Here is a 23,206-nt window from a genome sequence, read left to right on the forward strand (position 1 = left end):
ACAACAACAACAAGAACAACAACAACAAGAACAACAACAAGAACACTTATGTTTGGTCTGATAGCCAACACAACAAATTTGTCATCCAATGAAGGCTCAATGAGATGACAAGTGGGAAAAGCAGGACTGTTGTTCATGTGTGAAATCTTTTGAGTTGCACCAAAAGAACAGCTTCTCAGTCATTTTGGAATCACAAGGATGAGGTTATTCTCCCGTATCAAATTTTGATATTGTTTCCTATGTACTGAAGATCAATTTAAATATGGAGGGGAACAAATAAAAATCAAAATGAGAATGTTCTACTGAAGAAGCAAACACTCAGTTCAACATTACACATTGTGAAGCATTATAAACTGAATTCTCTTTTAAACCAGCTGCAAAATTCATCCATCTTTATGCAATATTCTAACTATAATTAGGTCTTATTGACATTCAAAGTACCCACGTAATAAATGCATATACCAACAATTTACAGAGCTAAAGCAAAACGTTTACATAATAACATTAATGACTGCTTTTTAAAATCTTTCCCACACTACTGTTATACTGTTGGCTTACACAAACATGTAACTCAAATCTTAAATCTGTTCTTGTAAAATATCAAGTGCACAAAAGTCAATTTTCCACGGCATGGTTAGCTCACAACGGGCATAAGGAAGAAACCAGGCAAAGATTAACGTTCATGGCTAAGGTGGGCCCTGGGGTAGACAGAATTTAGTACAGTGAGCTGAAGAGATTATCTTTGTCACAAAGACAGACTGTCATGTTACTTGGATTTATCAGAAATTCTGTTTATCCTGGTGGCCTTACCTAGAGTCTGTGGTATGTATGGAGCCAGCAGTTTGGCCTTTTTCTTTTCATAGCCTTTCTGAGTGATATCACCTGAATGGGGAAAAAAAAAACAATTGTCTTAACAACTCAATGTTTGTTTAACAGTGATAGTATATATAGTACTAAAAACATTGACAGAAACATGATCCTGGGCTCTATTTCTGATTAAATTGATGGATATGTTAGCAAAATCTCAGCAGGTCAGTTAACATCTGTGGAGAGAAATCAGCGTTAAATGTTTTGGAGCCAGTGACCCTTCAGAACTGTTCTTTCCTCCTTTTGTGTTCTGTTTGTGAGTGGTCACTGAACCTGAAATGTTCACGCTCATTTCTCTCCACAGATGCTGCCAGACCTCCTGAGATTTTGCAGCAATTTCTGGGTTTTTTTTTTTTACAGATTTCTAGCATTTGCAGTTGTTTCAGTTTCTTGGATCTGTTCATAATTTGTTTAGCTGACTTTGCATGCCAATATCAACTCTTAAACTGGGTGCAAGTAATGTCACAAAGCACTTGAAACAAGATCAAGATTTAAGCTAACTGGGAGGTGCAAAAAGCTCAGCCTATTTTTCAGCTTCAGTGACCTGGATTTAAATCTAAGCCATACTATTGGAACGCAAATAGTCTTCTAGCCGAGTCAGAAAGTAAAGTCCGGAAGCTATCCAATGGGTGACATTTAAAAAAAAGTGCACATATTATCTGGCATCAGTTGATAACTGACAGACGAATGACAGGCATTGGATATGCAAGCAGCGATGCAGTATTGGGACACCAGTTCTGACGAGGGAGTTCGGACACATTTTTGGGGCAGAGTGGATTTACCTGAAATCTCTCAGCACAGGATTTAATACAAAATGTTAGCCCTCAATTTTGAATGCCCAATACAGAACATTGTTCCTTTCAGACTAAAAAATATCTTGACAGACAATACACCTTGACAAACATTTTGACAGGGGTATTTGCATTCCACGTTTTAACAATTTTCAGTTAGTTAATCTCCCCCATCATAATTTGGAGATGCCGGTGTTGGACTGGGGTGTATGAAGTTAAAAATCACAACACCAGGTTATAGTCCAACAGGTTGAACTGGAAGCACACCTAGCTTTCAGAGTGTCGCTCCTTCATCAGGTGATAGTGGAGGACCCTATCCTAACACAGAATTTATTAAAATCTACAGTGTGATATAATTGAAATTATACATTGAAAAATTGATTGTCTGTTAAGCCTTTCATCTGTTAGAATACAGTGATAGTTTCGCTTCTTTCATGTGTAAATCACAAAACCTTTTTTTAAAAAGTTGCCTTCTCAATGGTGTTAGCTAGACAATATGTTGAAGGTGTTAGCCCCCTGTGTTCTCTGTCTATACCATGATGTTTAGATTGATTCTAATCTAAAAAGTGAGATAACGGAGTTTTACATGAATTCATGCAGTTTTTGAGCAAAAAGAATTATGAAAAATTGGTCATGCTAAATTGCTCACAGTGGTTAGGGATGTGTAGGTTAGGTGCGATAGACAGGGGTAATGAAGAGTAATAGGGTGGGAGGAATGGGTGGGTGATGTGGACTTGTTGGGCCGAATGGCCTGTTTCCGCACTGAGGGATTTCTAAGTCATTTCTAATGTCTTCAGCACACCTGAGGTTCAAGGTACATAAAAATCTCAAGTTTCCCATTACGCCATTTACATAATCTGAATCTCTAAATTTAATCGCAGAAGATCACGAGCATTCCTTTGTTTAGTGAAGACCTTTGGCAGAGCAGTAATAAAGAAAATCTGCAATTTCTTCAAAGGATCTGAAGAATCTACAATTTTTAAACTATTTATGCAAAGAATTTTTAAGGCTATAAAAAGGAACCAATTGTAACTCTCCTGGATATTAGGAACGCAAGTCCATGTGACCTGACAACCATTGACTTGGAAAGGAAGTCAAGGAAGAATCCAAGTGGCTGGTAAATGAAAAACAGTGCAGTAGACACTAAGCAGACCTACAGGCTGAGCAGCTGTGGGGTGAGATCATCACACACTGATGTAGACATACAGAATGCAGGCAGAGGCAAAAAGGAACGCAGAGAATTCATATGGTTGACAAGTTGTAAATCACCCTCAGTTTTTCTGTGTGGCAAGAAAGGAGACAGGAACTCAAAAGGTACAGTGCAAGATGGCTAAAAAAAGTAAATACCTGAAAGGGCCTGTGAACAACTCAAGGCACACCAAAGAGCAGGGTTTATTTCCCACAAGAGACCAAACTGTTGCTGATAGATGTTTGCAATTTAAACTCCCGAAGGTTGCACAAACAAAATTCTCATGAATCAAGGGCAAGAGGGCTCATACAATCATGTCTCGCTAATGGTTCTTATATCCACGAAATTCACAAGTGAAATCTATTATCACAGGACTTCTGACACACCCTATGAATACAGAAGAGCATACGATGGAACTGTGTGGCTACTTAGTCTGCAGAAGTGTTTTGAGGTATTTGTATCAGATATATCTTTATTGCATTCAATATTTAAAACATTTAAGATTGATTTGGTTATGGGTACTATTAAAGGGTTAAAATGTTGAGTTTTGATTTCAGTTTCACAATCAATTAGAGGTTTTATTTAAAAAATGATTTATTTTACATCCCTGTGTGCTTCAATATGATGTTCTAAGTTTCAACCCTGCCAGCAGCTTTTTGAAGCAAAAAAACCCAGAGGTTGCCGTGGAGAATATTTCAAGATGTAGCTGTGAGATTAACAAAAATAGCTGGATTTACTGTCAAAATATAATTCACAACAAATCTGATTCTTTGGCTGCAGACATTTGTTCAATCAAAAAAAAAGTTCTGTACATTTGGAAACAAAGGAAGTTCTAAAGAATCTGGTAGGGCCAAGCAACTCTATAAATAAAAGGACTTGTCAAATGATTGAACAGATACCAAGAGGATCTACAGACACTGAGGGTTGCAATATAAGACCATCAGCAACATCTATACTATAAGCAAGCAATCATTTTGGGCAGCACGGTCTTCTACGCTTGAAGTACAAGCTGTGCAACCAAATTGGAGGAAAAAAAACTGCCTTTTAAGTCTGAATAGGTTTAAACCTACTATATAAAAACCATAGTAGCTGGGTTCAATCTACTCAGTGAGTTTTAACTTAGAAGGTTTTTTAAAACTTGTTCTGTGTAGTGCTATACACTTGTTTTGTTGGTGTTTCAATTTAATCCAAGAGTCCTGTTACTCATTTTTTCACATGGATTCTTCGAAACATTATATCCTTTAACTGATAACGGGCTATTAAGCAAGATTCTCATGTCCAGCACATTCAACATTCTCAAAATGAGGGTCATGAGTGAAATTTGTTTTTTTTTTGCCAACAATCATTTGTTTGTTAATTCACATTTAATTTGCATTTGTTCTAACTTACGTTTAAGGAGAAGTGATAATAAGTGGAAGCTCAACAGTAATTTCGCCAAATGAAAGTCATTTGGTTCTTTAGAGTCATGGCTCCCCATGGAAACTATCACAATATCCAAAAGCTTAGAATAGTAATTTAAGAAAATTAAGGGAACAATTAGCATTACACTGAAGAATTGTACGTATTGCAATATCAGAACTAAGTTTAATAGTATAAAGCTTTTTTTGGAAGGCATCAAATGTTCAATTGAGGCATAACAAACTGTTCTGAGTTGCTAAATTGCTCACCAACAGTACAGGGTACAAAGCACTCCTATGAAACGCAAAGAGGAACAATGCAAGATCCTACTTGCCATTATGAAGTTAAAGCCTATATCTATAAATGTGACAAGGTACTTAATTCTATGTTGAGCTTTGTAGTACATGTTGATCTTAGATTAAAATGAAAACAAAAAGATGACAATTTTGGCATTTTTCAAAGATGAAATATTGCGTAGTTTAGTTCAACAAACAGAACAAACATTACAGGATTGGAACTAAATATATGAGATTGAACAGCTTCAAGCTGTTCATTAGTTGTTTCTCTGTGTGTCATCAGTCCATCCATCTTAATAGATTTCTAGACACTGATCTCACCAGTTATGCAACAAATCAGCATAAACCTCCAGGGATGGAAATAGAACCAAGACAACATGTCTCCCCAACTGCCCTCACAACCAATCATCTTACTGGTGTCATGTGGAAATATTTTTCTTTTCATATATTTCTCTATTCACTTTAGATAAAGTTGGAGTAGATCACTCACCAAACTGGAATACTTTAGTTTGAGGTGGGCAGTAAAGCGGCAAAATAAATCCAATCCAGACAAGAGCAAGGCTAGAAGTATGGGGAGGGCAAGCAAAGCAAGGAAACACAGAGGACAGAAGGGAAGTAGAAGGAAATCTTGGAGTACATGGCCACATGTCCTCTGAGATGGCAGGGCAAGGAGATAAAGGTGTTAAACACATCATTTGGGGTGGTTTCCTTCAATGGGCAAGGTCTTGATTACAAAAGCAAAGATGTAAGTACTGCAAATATCTACAACTGGAGTACGCCACAGTACAGTTTTCTGGTCATGTTACAGAAAAACATAATTGCTCTGAAGAAAGAACAGAGGAGATTTACAAGAATGTTGTCACTTAAGATCAGATTTGTATTTAACTAGTGTAGCAGTCCCATTGCATAGAGTGGTCTTCAACTGTTGATACCTGAAATCTCTTCCTGAAATGTGTGTCTCCTTCTTTCAGATACTCCCTAAAATTAACTTCTTGGTCTCAATGATTAATTACCTGCCTGAATTTGTCCAATATAGTACTGAGTCAAACTTGTGTTTGCTAACATTCAAGAAACACATTTTTGCCATGTTTTACTAGGTTAATGGCAGTGCCAAAATCTAAATTCCTTTTGTTATCATCTGCTGTAATAAAGTCTTTAAGAGTGCAACATTTTGTCATGCAGTTTTCTAACACATTTCTGTTCAGGCAATAAAATGAGAAGTGAATCATTCAAATTCACATGAAACAACAATTTGGCTCCTTGAGCCTACTCTGTCCTTAATTACATCATGTATTTGATTTTGGCCTGAACATGACTTCCTTGTTTAGTTCCTCATAGTCAGACTTATTTACGAAAAAAATCATCCATCTATAAAAACGTGCAATGACTCGGCCTCACTGTTCTCTGGGGTAAACACTGCACCAGACTCAAATCTCAAAATAAATCCTACGCACCTCCATCTTAAATAGGAGATCACAATTTTAAAATGTGTTCTCTAGTTCAAGCATCTGCTATTGCAACAATGATCTTGCAAAACATCGTGGTATAACAACTGATACAATCAGAAGTACAGAGCTCAAATCTTTGGCATCAACTGACAAGTGAAAATAAGTAACTTTTGAAAAACAATGATTTTCATTTGATTTTTTTTAATAAAATCTGACGTGCTTCAGAGCCAAAAGCTTGCCAATTATTTATTCAACCATACCATTAGGTACTCTGTTTTAAAAAAAAACAGGGGTGCAACAAAACCATATTTGTTGGCTTCAAAGCTCAATCTGCAATGGAGCAGTGAAGCAGGACATCAAATAGACAGCCAGCAGGAAGCCAAAAATCAGGTGATTCAATTCTGTACAGCAGAGGGGGAGGGTAGGGGAAGAACACATGCAAAACAACACAAAACTAGCAGCCACAGGAAACAAAAGTAGACAAGAGTTAGGAGTGCTAAAAGTAGCAAAAAACATTTCCAGCAGTTCATTGTCACTGAAGAGGAATCAATATAATTTAACCACAACTGAAATTCATCAAAAGGATATAAAGTAGGTGAAACAATCACCAATTCCACCGAAAAAGTTTGTTAAAAATCTGAACACCGCAGATTTGCAGTCAGTTCAATACTTCAAACTAAAAAAAAACACCAACTATTTTAGTACAAATGTGGTTGCTACCCTAAGTTATTACTAGAAACGTTACAATTAAGTCAAAAATTTGCAAATAAAATCTTATTAAATAAAAATTGGACTAAGTGTGGGCACACCAAGTGTAACCTCGTGCAGTTTTAAGACGCAATTAGTTTGAGTAGCCTGAGACAAACTACTCATTTTCAAACAAATGCACATTTACTATTGCACACAGAGAGGCAATTTCCCATACCTTATATCACTGGAAATGCAGCGTACATCCCACAAATCTCAAAATCCATATACTGCAATGATTTTTTTAAAGCTTATTGTAAAACTGATGTTAATTCCCATCTTGCCATGTAGATTAGATTGGTGTTGAATGATTCAATCACGTGAAGACGAAATTTGAATGCACTCTAGGCTTTTTAGATTAAAATAACATAATAATAGCATCAAGGGCAAGTTCTATACCATATTAAGATGCAACATTGAGACTATTATTGGGTCACTGGTCCTCAGAGTTGAAAGCAAACGTTTCGATGTGCAGCTCCGGCCAATCAACCCTTTCCCATCTGAGTCAGACAGTACAGTGTGCAGCCTCTTTGTTTCCAGTTTTAAAAGCTCAGAGGCTGAACGTGCCAGGCAATGATTTTCTGTACACAAAGGACAAACGCCGCCTGAAATCAGACCATCGCCCATGGCTCTTGCAATAATCAGGCCCACCTACAAAATTCATTTCAGCCCCCAGGCACATCTGGTATACTTCGCAACCAGCTGTCATCACTCAGCTCTGGCAGCTTTCTCCAAGATATTAAGGTGTGACAAAACACTCTAATGCAGAACCCCAGTTAAGCTGAAGACACCGCAGCATGAATCACGGAAAACAGCTGAGCCACAAGGTTCAGCAGGTCAGAAGTAACTGAGGGCTGATAATTTATGCAAGTGCCGGGTCACTATTTCAATACATTGTGACAAGATCCACCTCATGCAGCAGTTTCATTTGTTGCAAAATTGCATTTTCAACAGCATGGAACAACTCATGTCTCTGGCAAAATATTTAATTCACTTCAGATGCTTTAACTTTGCAATTCATGATTTCAGGAGAACAACTAAACTGATTTCATGGCGTAACCTCAAACCAACCTGCCCGCACACATTTACAATCCCAGCCAAAATCACTTCATCAGATGTTAAGCCAATGAATCTGCTGCTAGCTCAAAGACGAAACAATTTAGCACTGATTACAGATTAATTCATGTATTTTGCATCTCTGCAACAAATTCATAGTTCACTCGACTTTAATCATAATTCTGATTTTAGATTATTAAAGAGATTCATTAAGACAAAACACAAAAATGAAAAGCTACTTGCCCAAACACATGCATCTGGGGCAGAAAAAAAATCAGTGCAGAGCCAAACCGACAAGTGACTCACTGCTTTGTCAAAGAAACAGGTTTTAAAGGAGGGCCTTAAAGGCAGACAGATGGGAGGACAAAGGTTAAGGGATAGATTTCCAGAGCTTTGTGCCGAGATGAGTCAAGCCCTGAGATGGCCAAAGACGATAGACATAGGAAGTGAGGGTGTTTGAGATTTCCAAGTTGGAGACATACATAATTTTTGGAAAGTTGTGCAGTTGAAAAGGGTTACAGAGATTGGAAGCTGGAAGACCACTGAAGGACCTGAATAAGTGGATCAAAATGCTGAATATCCAGGATTTCTGAGCCAGAAGCCAAACAAATATGAAGATCAGAGTATAGACAGCACAGCTCCGTCTAAGTTTAAACTTAGCCAGGACGCAGGAAGTATTTGAAATAACTGATTCTGAGGGCAACAAAATCCCGTGAGCATGGCTTGAGCAAAAAATAAACTGAAGCAGAAGGGAAATAATGATGTGACATAAACGGAGAGATATGGGTTTAGACGGTTATAGTCCAACAGGTTAAATTGGAAGCAAACCCGCTTTCGGAGCGCCGCTCGCTCGGAAAGCTAGTGTGCTTCCAATTAAACCTGTTGCACTATAACCTGGTATTGTGTGATTTTAAATTTTGTACACCCGAGTCCAACATTGGCATCTCCAAATCATGGGTTTAGAAGATCAGCCCAGGGAAAATAAGCTACACTTGAGATAGTGATAGAGGAGGGAGACAAACCAGTAGTGAGAAAATGGAGTTGGGGTGGGGACTGAATTCAAGGTTTTGGTCTTCCAAAAACTTTGACAGGTTACTGAAAAGTTATCAGGGTTGCCTTCTCAAAACAGGAGTGCACCAAGCAACATTTTTAATTTTCATCCATAGGATGTGGGTGTCAGCGGCTAGGCCAGCATGCAGTGCCCAGCCCTAACTGCTCAGAGATTCCTGAAGAAGGGCTTATGCCCAAAACGTCGATTCTCCTGTTCCCTGGATGCTGCCTGACCTGCTGCGCTTTTCCAGCAACACATTTCCAGCTCTAACTGCTCAGAGGGCAGTTAAGTGTCAAATACATTGCTGTGGGTCAGAAGTCTTATACAAGCAAGACCACGTTCACATTAACTAGTATCTACCCTTGGTCATCTAAAGGCAAAGTATGCATGGTAGGCAAGTAGAAGATAAGGAATCTCTCAAAGATTAGAAGCTCATCAACTGAATATCCAATCAATAAAAGAAAATCAGATGCATTTAACCACCAAGTAACCACAATATGACCCAAAGTTAACCTAAAAACCAGTATGATGCCTTTTCTCACCAACAAATTAAAAGATTCTGACTCTACCTTATTAAATTGACTCTTTGCCAGGAAACAAAGTAACTGTTACTAACATGCTTGGAACTGAGAAAAAAAATTGTTTGTAACAAGAACCATTTATCATGCACCTGCACACATTTAAATTGCATTTATTTTAATGCAAGAGGCCTAACAGGGAAGGCAAATGAAGTTTGGGTATGGTTAGGAACATGGGACTGGGATATCATAGCAATTACAGAAACGTGGCTCAGGGGTGGACAAGACTGGCAGCTTAATGTTCCAGGATACAAATGCTACAGGAAGGAGAGGAAGGGAGGCAAAAGAGGAGGGCGGGTGGCATTTTTGATCAGGGATATCATTACAGCTGCATTAGCGAGGATATTCCCGGAAATACATCCAGGGTAAACAGCCCCAGCCTGTTCAACCTCTCAGTATAGCTCAAATCCTCCAACCCTGGCAACATCCTTGTAAATCTTTTCTGTACCCTTCCATGTTTCACAACATCTTTCCAATAGGAAGATCAATAAAGGAAAGCATACCAAACGCCTTCTTCAAACGCCTATCCAATCTACCTGCGACTCCACTTTCAAGGAGCTATGAACCTGCACTCCAAGGTCTCTTTGTTCAGCAACACTCCCTAGGACCTTACCATTAAGTGTATAAGTCCTGCTAAGATTTGCATTTCCAAAATGCAACACCTCACATTTATCAAAATTAAACTCCATCTGCCACTTCTCAGCCCATTGGACCATCTGATCAGGATCCTGGTGTAATCTAAGGTGACCTTCTTCACTGTCCACTATACCTTCAATTTTGGTGTCATCAGCAAACTTCTAACTACACCTCCAATGTTCACATCCAAATCATTTATATAAATGGTGAAAGGCAGTGGACCCATCACCAATCCTTGTGGCACTCCACTGGTCACAGGCCTCCAGTCTGAAATACAACCCTCCACCACCATCTGTGTCTTCTACGTTTGAGCCAGTTCCATATGCAAATGGCAATTTCTCCCTGTATTCCACGAGATCTAACCTTGCTCACCAGTCTCCCATGGGGAACCTTGCCGAACGCCTTATTGAAGTCAAATGTAGATCACATCTACCGCTCTGCCCTCAATCCTCTGTTACTACTTCAAAAAAACTCCTCCAGAACTTAAGTTAATAATGGATTTTCCTCATGAAAGTTATCACAGTTTGTGCTCATGTACATTTTTGAGAGAAACCTTACCAAATGCCTGACCAGATGTGTCACACATGATCCATACATCACAAATACTGATGTTTACTTTGGGAAATAATCTCTCAGCATCTGATATTACATTCAGGTAACTTGTGCACAATTGATATTAAACTCAAATTCATTATTTCCCGGTTACCTCCTCCATTCTGTTTGAATAATGCAATAACATTTCCTATTTTCTAATCTTTTGTCACAAGTCCCAAATCTAGAGCAATGTGTAAATACATCTGAAATTCCCTCACCGGTTTCTTTTCGTACTTAATGAATCAGGTTCTAGACAATCGGTTTTAAAATGGAGGACTTTTAAAGCTTACTTCTGTACTGCTTACGTTAAAATCTACTTCACCCCTCCATTCGACATATTTTCAAGTTCTTTGATTTTTAAAACAAATATTATATTGCTGGTCTCTCAAATACAAATGGCGCAAGATGCATGCTGCCAACAATTGTCAGTGGTGTCACTGATCACTGTTTTCATTAGTTATTTAATTAGCTTAACAGCTCCGCTCAGATAGCATGCAATTTTACAGTTTGTGCTGAAGAACTTCAAGTGACAGCAAAACCAATAGTGAATAAACAATAAAACTATGACAAAAATTCATTTGGTATCTATCAGCAATTAAAAATACGATTGTACTGTGGATATTCGCAGAACAGAAAATGCATTATACTTGAGAGAACTCAAATTACTTTGAAAAATTGCAATGTGGCGAAATGAAATCCTCTCTGATGGTTAAACTACATTCTATGGAGAATCTTAATATCGCGTCTTCTTATAAAACACTCAGATTTGATTTTCTCACCTGGTTCTTATCTTCCATGCAGCTCAAATATGCAAAACTCCCCTCTATCAAGTAAATTCTGCACTTTATCATACCACTCAAGATCAGAAGTACAGGCAGACAGTGGTCACTGCAGAGAATCTGAATCCAGCTTGTTAATTCAAGTATTCAAGACCTTTCTTCAAAAGGAACTTCTGAATGCAGACTTTAAGCATTCTTCTCACTCACAAACAACTTTAGTCCACAACATTCCACATAGCAGTTAGCCACAATTCTGAAGTACCAGGTGCTGCCTAGCAACTCTTCTACAGAAATCTTGTAAAAAATGGTCTCATAAGGATATCCTTTCATGGTCAGTGAAGCCATCAGCATCATAAACTTGAACCAGAAGTCACAAAATACAGTGCAGTATTGACCGAAAGAAACCCTTGTTTTGATGTAAATTTCCCTGTACATTCTGAGACTCATCACATGCTTCTCACATCAGAGAAAGGCTTCAAAACGTCTACTGGTAACAATCTTGCTTAGTAGGCCAAGTATACCCTCAAATGTCTGAGCCCACACAGTGCATCTGAATGATACTGCTTCTTTTCAACACACTTGGGGTGCCTGTATGTTTGGTTGAGGAAAGGAGTGCTTCTCAGATAATGATGCACGTATCTGAACCTACAATGTTAACACTACTTTTCTTCCAGTATCTATTTCTCTCACCCCACCAACTTAGAAGACAAAAAACATGTGACTTTGTGCCAAAAACTAGATTATGACCATGAATTTACTTCAGAATCACCAAAAAATTTATTTCAGGTCAATGGGCCTTTTATCACCACCAGAATTAGAAAACAACAAATCCTTAAAACAGCAAAATATTCCATACCCCATACGGAGGCCTGCAAACAGCTGGAGAACTAAGCAGCAGGCAAAAGCTTCACTATCTTCATCTAAGTCAAAGAATGCAAGAACTTTATAACAACTTGCATCAAAATAACATCTTCAAATATCTACATTACATCTTTAAATTTTGAAACTAAGTGCTGAAAGGAAAAAAAATCACTCAAAATAAATTCAAGCTGAAGATAGCAATAACGTGGAGTTTTTAAAAAAGGTGCATCATACAAAGAGTGGGAAGTCAAGAGGTTTAAAAAGAAAATTCCGAATTAGGACCAGATGGCTAACAGCACAGCCACCAATGATGGGATAACCAAGGTGGCAAGTGGATGAGTCTGGAGTTGGAGGAACATGAATTTCTCAGCAAATTATCAAGATGAGAGGAGGTTACAGCCATGGAGACCGTAGAGTTAGGATGTAGTAGTGCATATGATGTAGCAAGAATATTAGAAGTTTTGGGACATTGGTTAGGCCATTTTTGGAATATTGCTTGCAATTCTGGTTTCCTTCCTATCAGAAAGATGTTGTGAAACTTGAAAGGATTCAGAAAAGATTGGCAAGGATGTTGCCAGGGTTGGAGGATTTGAACTATGGGGAGAGGCTGAAAGGCTGGGGCAGTTTTCCCTGGAGCATCAGAGGCTGAGGGGTGACCTTATCGAGGTTTACAAAATTATGAGGGGCATGGATAGGGTAAATAGGCAAAATCTGTTCCCTGGGGTGGGGGAGCCCAGAACGAGAGGGCATAAATTTAGGGTGAGGGGAGGAAAGATATAAAAGGGACCTAAGGGGAAATTTTTACACAGAGGGTGGTACTTGTATGGAATGAGCTGCCAATGGAAGTTGTGGAGACTGGTACAATTGCAACATTTAAGAGGCATTTGGATGGGTACATCGATAGGAAGGGTTTGGAGGATTGTGTGTCAGGTGCTGACATGCAGAACTTGTACGGTTTGGGCTATCTGGTCGGCATGGACGGGTTGGACCGAAGGGTCTGTTTCCATGCTGTACATCTCTATGACTCTGTGACAGAGTCTATGAAGGGGAAAATACAGTATGAAGCAAGCTTGCAGGGAACATAAAGACTGACACTATGTTTCTCTTGGTACATGCAGATAAAGAGATTAGTGAAGACAAATGTAGGTCCATTCCAGAGAGAAAACAGAGCAATGTATAATAGGGGACAAAGAAATGGCTGACCAACTGAATACATACTTCGGTTCTGTCTCCACAAAAGAGGACAAATCAGAAACCAGGAATGTTGGAGAATGCAAGATTACTGAGAGGGAAGAACTGAGGGAGATCAATGAGTAGAGAAATGGGACTGGGAAAATTGAGGCGATTGAAGGATAAATCTCTAGGATCTGACAATCTACATCGCAGAGTACTTCCAGAGGTGACTCTAGAAATAGCGCATGCATTGGTGGTCATCTTCCAGAATTCTATAGACTCTAGAATAGTCCCAGCAGATGGGAGGGTAGCTAATGTTAATCCAATGTTAATCCAATGTTCAAAAACGGAGGTACAGAGAAACCAGGGAATTGTTAGACCTGTCAGTCTAACATTGGTAGTGGGAATATTCTTGAATTCAAGACTTGAAAGCGGAGCATTGAGAAAGCAGTGGCAGAATCAGACAGTCAGCGGGGATTTATGAAGAGGAAATCATCCTCGACAAATCTGTTTGAATTGTATAAAGATGTAACTAGAAGAGTTAACAAGGGGGAGCCAGTCGATGTGGTCTATTTGGACAAAGTCCCACATAAGAGATTACTGTGCAAGATTAGAGTGCATGGGATTCAGGGAAGCATATTGAGATAGGTCAGAGGAAACAGAATAATAATTAATGGGTTCTTTTTCAAATTGGTAGGCAGTAATTAGTGCAGTGCCATAGGAATCAGTGCTATTACCCTAGCTATTCACAATATATATTAATGATATGGATGAGGGAACAATATGTAACATATCAAAGTTTGCAGAGGGCACCAATTTGGGAGGGAGGGTGAACTGTGACAAGGATGCAGAGGTCCTTCAGCATGATCTGGACAGATCAGTGAGTGGATAAATCAATGGCTGATTTAGTATAATTTGAATCGATGTGAGGTTGTTCAAAAACAAGGCAGCAGATTATTAACTGAATGGCTGCAAATTGGAAGAGGAGTGTGCGCAGCAGGACCGAGGTGACCATGTGCACCAGTTGCTTCTGGGAAGCATGCAGGTGCAGCAGGCAGTAAAGGAAGCAAATAGAATATTGGCCTTCAATGCCAGAGGTTTTGACTTCAGGAGCAGGGATATGTTGCTGCAGTTATACAGGGCTTTGTGAGGCTACACCTAGAATACTGTGTGCAGTTTTGGTCTCCTTTTCTGCAGAAGGTTACTGTTGAGGGAGTGCAGCAAGGTTTGTCAGGCTGATTCTGGTGAAGGCAGGATGAAACATGATTAGAGATCGACTCAGTTTAAGACTGCTTTTGCAGTCAGATGAGTGAGGGGGAATCTCAGAGACTTATAAAATTCTAACTGAACTAAACAGAGTGGATGCATGGAGGTATTCCTGATGGTGTTCGTACCCAGAACCAGGTTTCAGGGTAGACCATTTACAACAGAAATGAAGAGACATGAGTGGTGAACCTGTGGAATTCAATACCGCAGTAAGCAGTTGATACCAAAACACAATGTATTCAAGAGGTGGCAAAATAGAGCACTAAGGGTGAATGGGATCAAAGATTATGGGGAGAAGGCAGGATTAGTCATTTTAATAGGACTTTCAGCCACGATTGTGATGAATGGCACACCAGGCTCAAAAAGGGCTGAATGGCCTCCTACTGCTCCTATCTTTCTATGTGCCCTCACCAGAATAGTGGACTTGTGACATGTACTTGGGTAAAGAAAAGACAACTAGATCAAGGAACTGGGAGGTTGACAAGTAATTAGCTCTTCAACAGAAGAGAATAATTTTAGCAGGATGGAAGTGGAAGAGCAAGAGAAAAATGAAAAATTGTTCAAAGTTGACTGCTGCCTTTGAAAAGGAGACAGACATGCCAGTCCTGCAGAGTTCTAAAAGGTCTGAATACCACAGATTGTACACTATTTCCTCTTGGGCCCAAACACTTAGATGCTTTTGTTGAACGCAGTATAGCTCACATTTTCAAGCAATGATGCTTATACAGGAAATCAAAGGCTTATGCAACATATCCATGTTGCCAACTTCAAAGCACAACTTATAAGGGCTCAATGCGAACAAGTATTTTGTTCTGTACAAGTACTGACTTTAATACCAGCAAAATTTATTACACCGGCCACAGCTAGTGATCTTGAGTGATAAGCATTCATTACACAAATAATGGCACCACTAAGACTGATACATTATCAACACACAAATGAACGGTGCAATCCACTGAAAAAAATTTGGCAAACTACTCTGTGGAAAACAAGTATCTCAAAGCATATACAAAAACTCAAATGGGCCACATAAACAATATATTAAACAGCCAGTGTAAACCCAAAAAAAACTGATTAAAGCTGGACTTCATTGCAGTTTTAAGTTACGATAATTAAGGTGCATGATGATTTTTTGGACATTTGCACTCAAACAAAAAAGGCCAACCAGAGAGTAGGATTGTTTCAAAGCAAATTCTGACCACAGGCAGTGTCATCGAGGATGGCAAACAGTTGATCCACAGACCATGGAAGGATGAAATGCAACCTGTAAATGTGCCCTTAGTCCTCGAACACCCGCATGTTCCACAATTAATAATCACACCCACTAATGCACAGCATTCACATACAAGAAATATTAGGGTGTCGGTTTGCTCGCTGAGCTGTAGGTTTAATATCCAGACGTTTCATTACCTGGCTCGGTAACATCATCAGTGGTGACCTCCAAGTGAAGCGAAGCTGTTGTCTCCTGCTTTCTATTTATATCTTTCTCCTGGATGGGGTTCGCGGTGATGTCATTTCCTGTTCGTTTTCTGAGGGGTTGATAGATGGCATCTCGATCTATGTGTTTGTTTATGGCGTTGTGGTTGGAGTGCCAGCCCTCGAGGAATTCTCTGGCATGTCTTTGCTTAACCTGTCCCAGAGGCCTGTTGCAGAATTCCTACCACTGGCTCACACTTTCCACATGACTTGTCAAGCACGATTTCCATCTCAGAAATTTATGCTGACTCTGATCCTGTGACTGCTTTCAAAGTGCTCTGCTGTTAACTGTTCTATGCTGGACTCCAGCATTTTCTCCACTGCTGAGATCAAGCTAACTAATTTAAAAGTGTTCTTTTGTCTGTATCTTTCTTTAACAAAAAAACTGGGGAGTTACATTAGCTACCATCCAATCCAAAGGAACTGTTCGAGTCGATAGAATCTTCAAAGATGACCACTACTACATCCGCTATTCAAAGGGCCACTTCTGCAAGTTTTGAGAGATGTACATTTATCAAGTCTAAGGGGATTTGTCAGCCTGTAGTCCCATCAGTTTCTACACCACCATTTCCATACTCAGTGATTTCCTTCAGTTCCTTCCTATCTTGAGACCCTGTGTTCCCAAACATTTTTGGGACGACATAATTTATGTCCTGGTTTGTGAAGACAGAATGAAAGTATGTACTTAATTAGTCTATCTTTTCTTGAATCCCTATTATACATTCACCATTTCTGACAGCAAGGGACCTACATTTGTCTTCACTAAAGCTTTACACTTCATGGACCAATGTAATCTTTGACAAATCAGTATGCATGTTTTTGTCATGTCTGTCGCTTTCGTGCGCCAATCTTTAAGCCCCTTCACTAGCTGACTAGTGAACTTCCAACAATGTCTTCACCAAAACCTCCAAAAATAGTTCATTTTAATCGAATAGAAGAAGTCTGCAAAGAGCTCAAGACAACCATCAGCTGCAATGCCTGAAACACCAAGACTGGCTTAACAAGAATGCCATCATCCAAGACTTCACTGACAGGGACAAAAAAGCTCTCAGTCTGGCAAAACAACATCACCAGCAAGGCAAAAGACAAGAATTCAAACCACAAAGGCAGTCTTACAACGAACAACTGGGGAAATCATGAACTAATTGTGGATAAGGTATGTAAATACAACACCTTGCTGACAAACACTGAACCCAGGGTTTCTTCAGTACCACCAAACCAATATACAGACCCAAATCCTTGGTATTGCCGCAGATGGACGGCACCCTTTTGAGAAGCAGAGAAAGCATCAGCCTCCAATGGAAAGAACAGTTCAACAAACTCAAATACCATGATAAAATTGTTGATGAGCATGTATTGAGGAAATCCCAAGCTCCCCATCAAAACATCATCTTGGACTCCCACCTAGTATGGCATAAGTTGAAGCCTCCATTAGATACTTTTGTAATGAAAAAGTTGAGAGTACATGGGATTTCAGCAGAAATTTTCAATCTTAGTCAGAGATCTACAACATGGAAACAGATCTTCGGTCCAACCCCTCCATGCCGACCAGATATCCCAACCCAATCTCGTCCCACCTGCCAACACCCGGCCCATATTCCTCCAAACCCTTCCTATTCATTTACCCATCCAAATGCCTCTTTCATGTTGCAATTGTACCAGCCTCCACCACATCCTCTGGCAGCTTATTCCATACACGTACCACCCTCTGCGTGAAAAAGTTGCCCTAGGTCTCTTTTATATCTTTCCCCTCTCACCCTAAAACTATGCCCCTCTAGTTCTGGACTCTCCGACCCCAGGGAAAAGGCTTGACTATTTATCCTATCCATGCCCCTCAATTTTGTAAACCTTTATAAGGTCTCCCCTCAGCCTCCCATGCACCAGGGAAAACAGCCCCAACTTTTTGATTAGATTAGATTAGATTAGATTAGATTAGATTACATTACAGTGTGGAAACAGGCCCTTCGGCCCAACAAGTCCACACCGACCCGCTGAAGCGCAACCCACCCATACCCCTACATTTACCCCTTACCTAGCACTACGGGCAATTTAGCATGGCCAATTCACCTGACCTGCACATCTTTGGACTGTGGGAGGAAACCGGAGCACTCGAGGAAACCTACTCAGACACGGGGAGAACGTGCAAACTCCACACAGTCAGTCGCCTGAGACGGGAATTGAACCCGGGTCTCCGGCGCTGTAAGGCAGCAGTGCTAACCACTGTGCCACCGTGCCGCCCAGCTTGTTGAGCCCCGCCCTGTAGCTCAAATCGTCCAACCCTGGCAACATCCTTGTAAATCTTTTCTGAACCCTTTTAAGTTTCACAACATCTTTCCGATAGGAAGGAGACGAGGACTAGAGCTTACCAGTCATACCTACCAACTGTTGCTGACAATCTAGGGTCAAGACGTCCCTGCCAATTGCAGGGAGGCTGCAATCGCCACTGTATTCAAGAAAGGAAACTGCAAGAATGACTGAGGAATCTCCTTACTCTCTATCGCTGAAAAGAACATTACCCAAATTGCTGCTTGCCACCTTCTCACAGTCTCAGAGGAAATCCTTCCTGAAAGCCAGTGGCTTCCAAACAAACTATGGGACAATGGACATGGTTTTCCATGTTAGGCAACTCAAAGACAAATGCCAACACCACCACCAACCACTCTAAATGGCCTTCATCATTCTGACAAAGTTTTGACTCAGTCCATCAGGAGGTGCTATTGTTCCTGAAAGGATAGTTTAGAGTTTGGAATTTACCAATATGCTTCAAAATTTCAGTCTGTATCAAAAACTTTCAGGACAAATTATTCCACTAAGAATGCTCAAAACTAGCAAACACCCTATGGTTGTATAGTTGTTTTATTCAGATGAGGCAGTCCTTTGCATTGTGAACTCACATCTTCCATTATTCGACTGGATAGATGTATTCATCTCCTGCCCAGTTTCATGTCCCAATGCACTGACACGAAAATTAGCCAATTTAGCATCTATCATAATGACTTCCAAGGTGGCTCGGTGGTTAGCACTGCTCCCTCTCAGCACCAGGGTCCTGGGTTCAATTCCTGCCTGTCTGCGTGGAGTTTGCACATTCTTGTGTCTGCATGGGTTTCTGCCGGGTGCTCCAGTTTCCTCCCACAATCCAAAAGATGTGCAGGTCAGGTGAATTGACCATGCTAAATTGCACATAATGTTAGGTGCTTTAGTCAGAGGTAAATAGTGTAGAGGAATGGATTTGGGTGGATTTCTCTTCGGAGGGGCGGTGTGGACATGTTGGGCTGAAGGGCCTGTTTCCACACTGTAGAGAATCTAATCTAATCTTAACTATTAAGAACAAAATAATCAAAACATTATGTGAAATAACCAGCAATTGATTTGGCACAATAAAATAAAATTCTAGAATATTAAGTATTTCATAAGTTTTGTTCAGTCAAACAAAAATCAAACTTTTCCAAAGGCTTGATTGTAGTGCTACCTTATTCAAAGTTAATTTGAATTGAAGCTGAATTCACAGTCACAATAAAAGCAAATCAATAAGTTTCAGTCTGCAGCAGCACTGCTTTGATGCTGAGCAAACTGAGTAAAAGCCAAACACGAAATCCTACCTCAAATTGGCTTTTCAGTTTATCATAAGTTAGGTATATTGTCTAGGGCAAAGACTACAGCTGTCCAGAACATACAAGCAAACACACACTTCTCTCTATGTACTTCAACTCTTAGAAGGAGAAAAGAACAAGTGAATATCTGCTGCTGGGACAGACAGTAGATAAACACAGAAAATTAAATTAACTTAATGAACAGAAATCATCTTGTTCAAAACATGTGAAAGGTACTCACCATTTTGTCACTGGTTAATTTACTCATTGAAAATTTAGCAAAGTGAACTTCTCTTCAAATCTGATTCGAAATGACTTGTCGACATGCCGATTCCCTCATGCAAATGTCACACCAGTTCAAAGTAAGCAAGTCATCAAAAGTTACCGCTTTTAAAATGTAATACTTGGACTATATTAACAATGTTTTATGGTCACAGCATCAATGACTATTACTCCAAATTATTTGACTGGAGGTTCGGTAAGCTCTTGCATGTCAAGACATATATGACGCTATTCCAATTGCAACAAGACAAAACTTCCTTATGTAATCAAAGGACACTTCATAGAGGGGCTAAATCATCTGCAAAAATGACTTCACACTTACTTCTTGAGTAATCTGTTCAGTACTTGTAGAGTGAACCAAGGAATTGCTGCTAAATCCCAGTAAATATACACAAGCATGTGGGCTCTCCATCCAAGAACTGTATTACCAGAATCACAGATTTTATTGTAACCCTTAAGTAACCATGAGTAATTTTTATATTTTTGGTTTACTTTCATCTTTCAGAAAGCCCAGATTTTCAACAGGCAATAGCTGGTGGAAAATATGAAGGTTGATTGCGTGCCCCATCACTTGAAGGATACCTGTCCTGTATTCATTGTCATGAAGCATCAAACAGGCCTGGATGAACACGATATGCATGACTTTCTCCCTTGACAATGAAAATTTCAGGTGATTTTTTCAAAGATGAAGGCACTAATTTGTAACAATGAATGTAAAACACAATTTTAACATCTGTTGCCAAAATGACACCTGTCTTTTCCTTTATTTGTCCATTTATATGTCAGTAAGGAATTTTGCAGATTAACAGGTGCAAATAAATTTCAAGATTCAAGACCATCTTAAACCCACTGCCATTTTTAAACAAGAATGTTCTTCAAAAACTGAAGTCTCTCTCTCTGGTGCATTTTTTTTTAAACTCAGATGAGAGATTTAATTTTTTTTATGATCTGTAGTTTAACAAAATTGTTGCCAAATCAAAGCTTTTCAGACATGAGACCTGTGACCAGTGGTGCACTGCAAGGATCGGTGCTGGTTCCACTGCTTTTTGTCATTTATATAATAATTGATTTGGATGTGAAGTTAAGGAGGTATGGTTAGCAAGTTAGCAGATGACACCAAAATTAGTAGTGTTTTGAGCAGCGTAGGTTACGTCAGAGGACAACAGGATCTTCATCAGATGGGCTGAGGAGTGGCAGATGGAGTTTAATTTAGATTAATGGGAGGTGCTGCATTTTGGAAAGGCAAATTAGGGCAGGTATCACACACTTAATGGTAAAAGGACTGCTGCTGAACAAAAGAGACCTTGGGGTGCAAGTGCACAGTTCGTGATAAGTGGAAAGTGGAGTAGCAGGTCTATGAGAGAGTGAAGGCAACATTTGGCATGCCTTTATTGATCAATGCATTGAGTACAGGAGTTGGAAGGTCATGCTGCAGCTGTGCAGGACATCGGTGAGGCCACTGTTGGAATACTGTATGCAATTCTGGTCTCCTTCCTATTGGAATGATGTTGTGAAAGAGTTCAGAAAATAATTACAAGGATGCTGCCAGGGTTGAAGGGTTTAAGCTATAGGGAAAAGCTGAATAGGCTGGGGCTATTTTTCCTGGAGCATCAGAAGTTGAGGGGTGACCTTCTAGAGGTTTATCAAATCATGAGGGGCTTGGATAAGGTGAATAACAAAGGTATTTTCCAGTGGATGGTAGAGTCCAAAACTAGAGGGCATAGGTTTAAGGTGAGAGGAGAAAGATTTAAAAAGGGACCGAAGTGGCAACTTTTTCATGCAGAAGTGTGCGCGTATATGGAGCAAGAGGAAGTGGTGGAGGCTGGTACGATTATAACATTTAAAAGGCATCTTTAAAAGGATGGGTTTCTGGATGGATTTCTGGATAGGAAGGGTTGAGGGATATGGGCTAAGTGCTGGTAAAAGGAACCATATTAATTCAGGATAGCTGGCCAGCATGGATGAGTTGAACTGAAAATCTTTTTTTCTGTGCTATAAAATTCTATGACTAACTTCAGAATGGCATAGTTTTGGTTCTAAAACATGGCTGGTACACGACACAGTTAGTAGGAATTACAAGATTACCACTGATCTGATTCTCAACCCAGTGGCAGCTCTCAAACTTGTGTGGAGGAGCCATACTTCCAAGACAGACTTACAGCATGTTTCAATTAGTTACACTTGCATGATATTTCTAGTCACAGGTCAGTCACGACAGAATGACATATAGACAGAGTGTTTACAAACATTGAGGAGCAAGGCTTGACGCTCAACGAAGAGAAATGCGAACATATGCATAACTCAAATTCTCAGTTCACTGATAAATGAAGAGTGATAAACAAGTTGAAACAGAGGATATTGCAAGATGCCTTTACCTATAAATGCACCGAGGTCACACACAGCTATACCTAATTATCTGCAATATTGTTAAAAACTACCACACAAATTTTCAAATGGATCATACTGCGAGAAAACATTTGGGAAACAAGTGGTCAGAAGATGATGATACATTTGTATTACTGAAGTAGTATCAGAGAAAAAAATCTAGTTAATGGAATCAGTGAAAACTGGAAGTGTCAAGGCCATGAAGAATCCCAGATACAACAGAGTCAGTGAGAATCATCCAGGAAATTAAAGATTCAATCAGAAATTCCACTCTAAAAGAATCCACTAAAGGTAGAGAATGCAGACAATTCAGCTGCAGTTAAGCTATTAGTTACTCTGGAAAGGTTGGAGGGATTATACATCCACTCAAATTCCTGGATACCTATTAAACTGACTTCGCTAACTCACCAACGCAACACAATTCCTCTCCTCTCACACTGGACAAGCACCTTTTAACCATGCTACTGCTCTGAATGGCCCTTTCCCAGCGCTGCCAGACACAGGAAGCTCCTGAGCTGCCCCAAGTTCTTCAACACTTACTTGACACCCTTGTCATCTGAAACCTTAAACCCGAAAGCAATTTTGACTCTAATCCCACACTTGCCGACATCCATGGCATTTCACAATACCAGTCAGGCAAACTGCTGCTGGACAGTTAAATCAGAGAATTCAGTATTCAGTGCTATGAAAAAGGGGGTCTCATTTGTTTTCTTTTGACCGACTTGAATTACATGGCAACTATT

General features: G+C 39.7%; 1 protein-coding gene across 3 annotated transcripts in view; it reads right to left on the reverse strand.

Annotated features, from left to right (window-relative positions):
- Positions 1 to 23,206, reverse strand: part of LOC122551395 (disco-interacting protein 2 homolog A-like) — a 282,532-nt gene that overhangs the window by 199,489 nt on the left and 59,837 nt on the right. For all 3 annotated transcript variants that reach the window (XR_015757618.1, XM_043693215.2, XM_043693216.2), the window contains exon 2: positions 811 to 882. Coding sequence is in view for 2 of the 3 variants with exons in the window: in XM_043693215.2 (XP_043549150.1) it covers positions 811 to 882 (72 nt within the window). In the remaining variant the exon portion in view is untranslated. The remainder of the gene's footprint in view (positions 1 to 810; positions 883 to 23,206) is intronic.

Source organism: Chiloscyllium plagiosum, unplaced genomic scaffold (genome assembly GCF_037043375.1).
Source record: "Chiloscyllium plagiosum isolate Xiang-an unplaced genomic scaffold, Cpla_swu_hap1 HiC_scaffold_7, whole genome shotgun sequence".
In the NCBI taxonomy this organism is placed as follows: Eukaryota; Metazoa; Chordata; class Chondrichthyes; order Orectolobiformes; family Hemiscylliidae; genus Chiloscyllium; species Chiloscyllium plagiosum.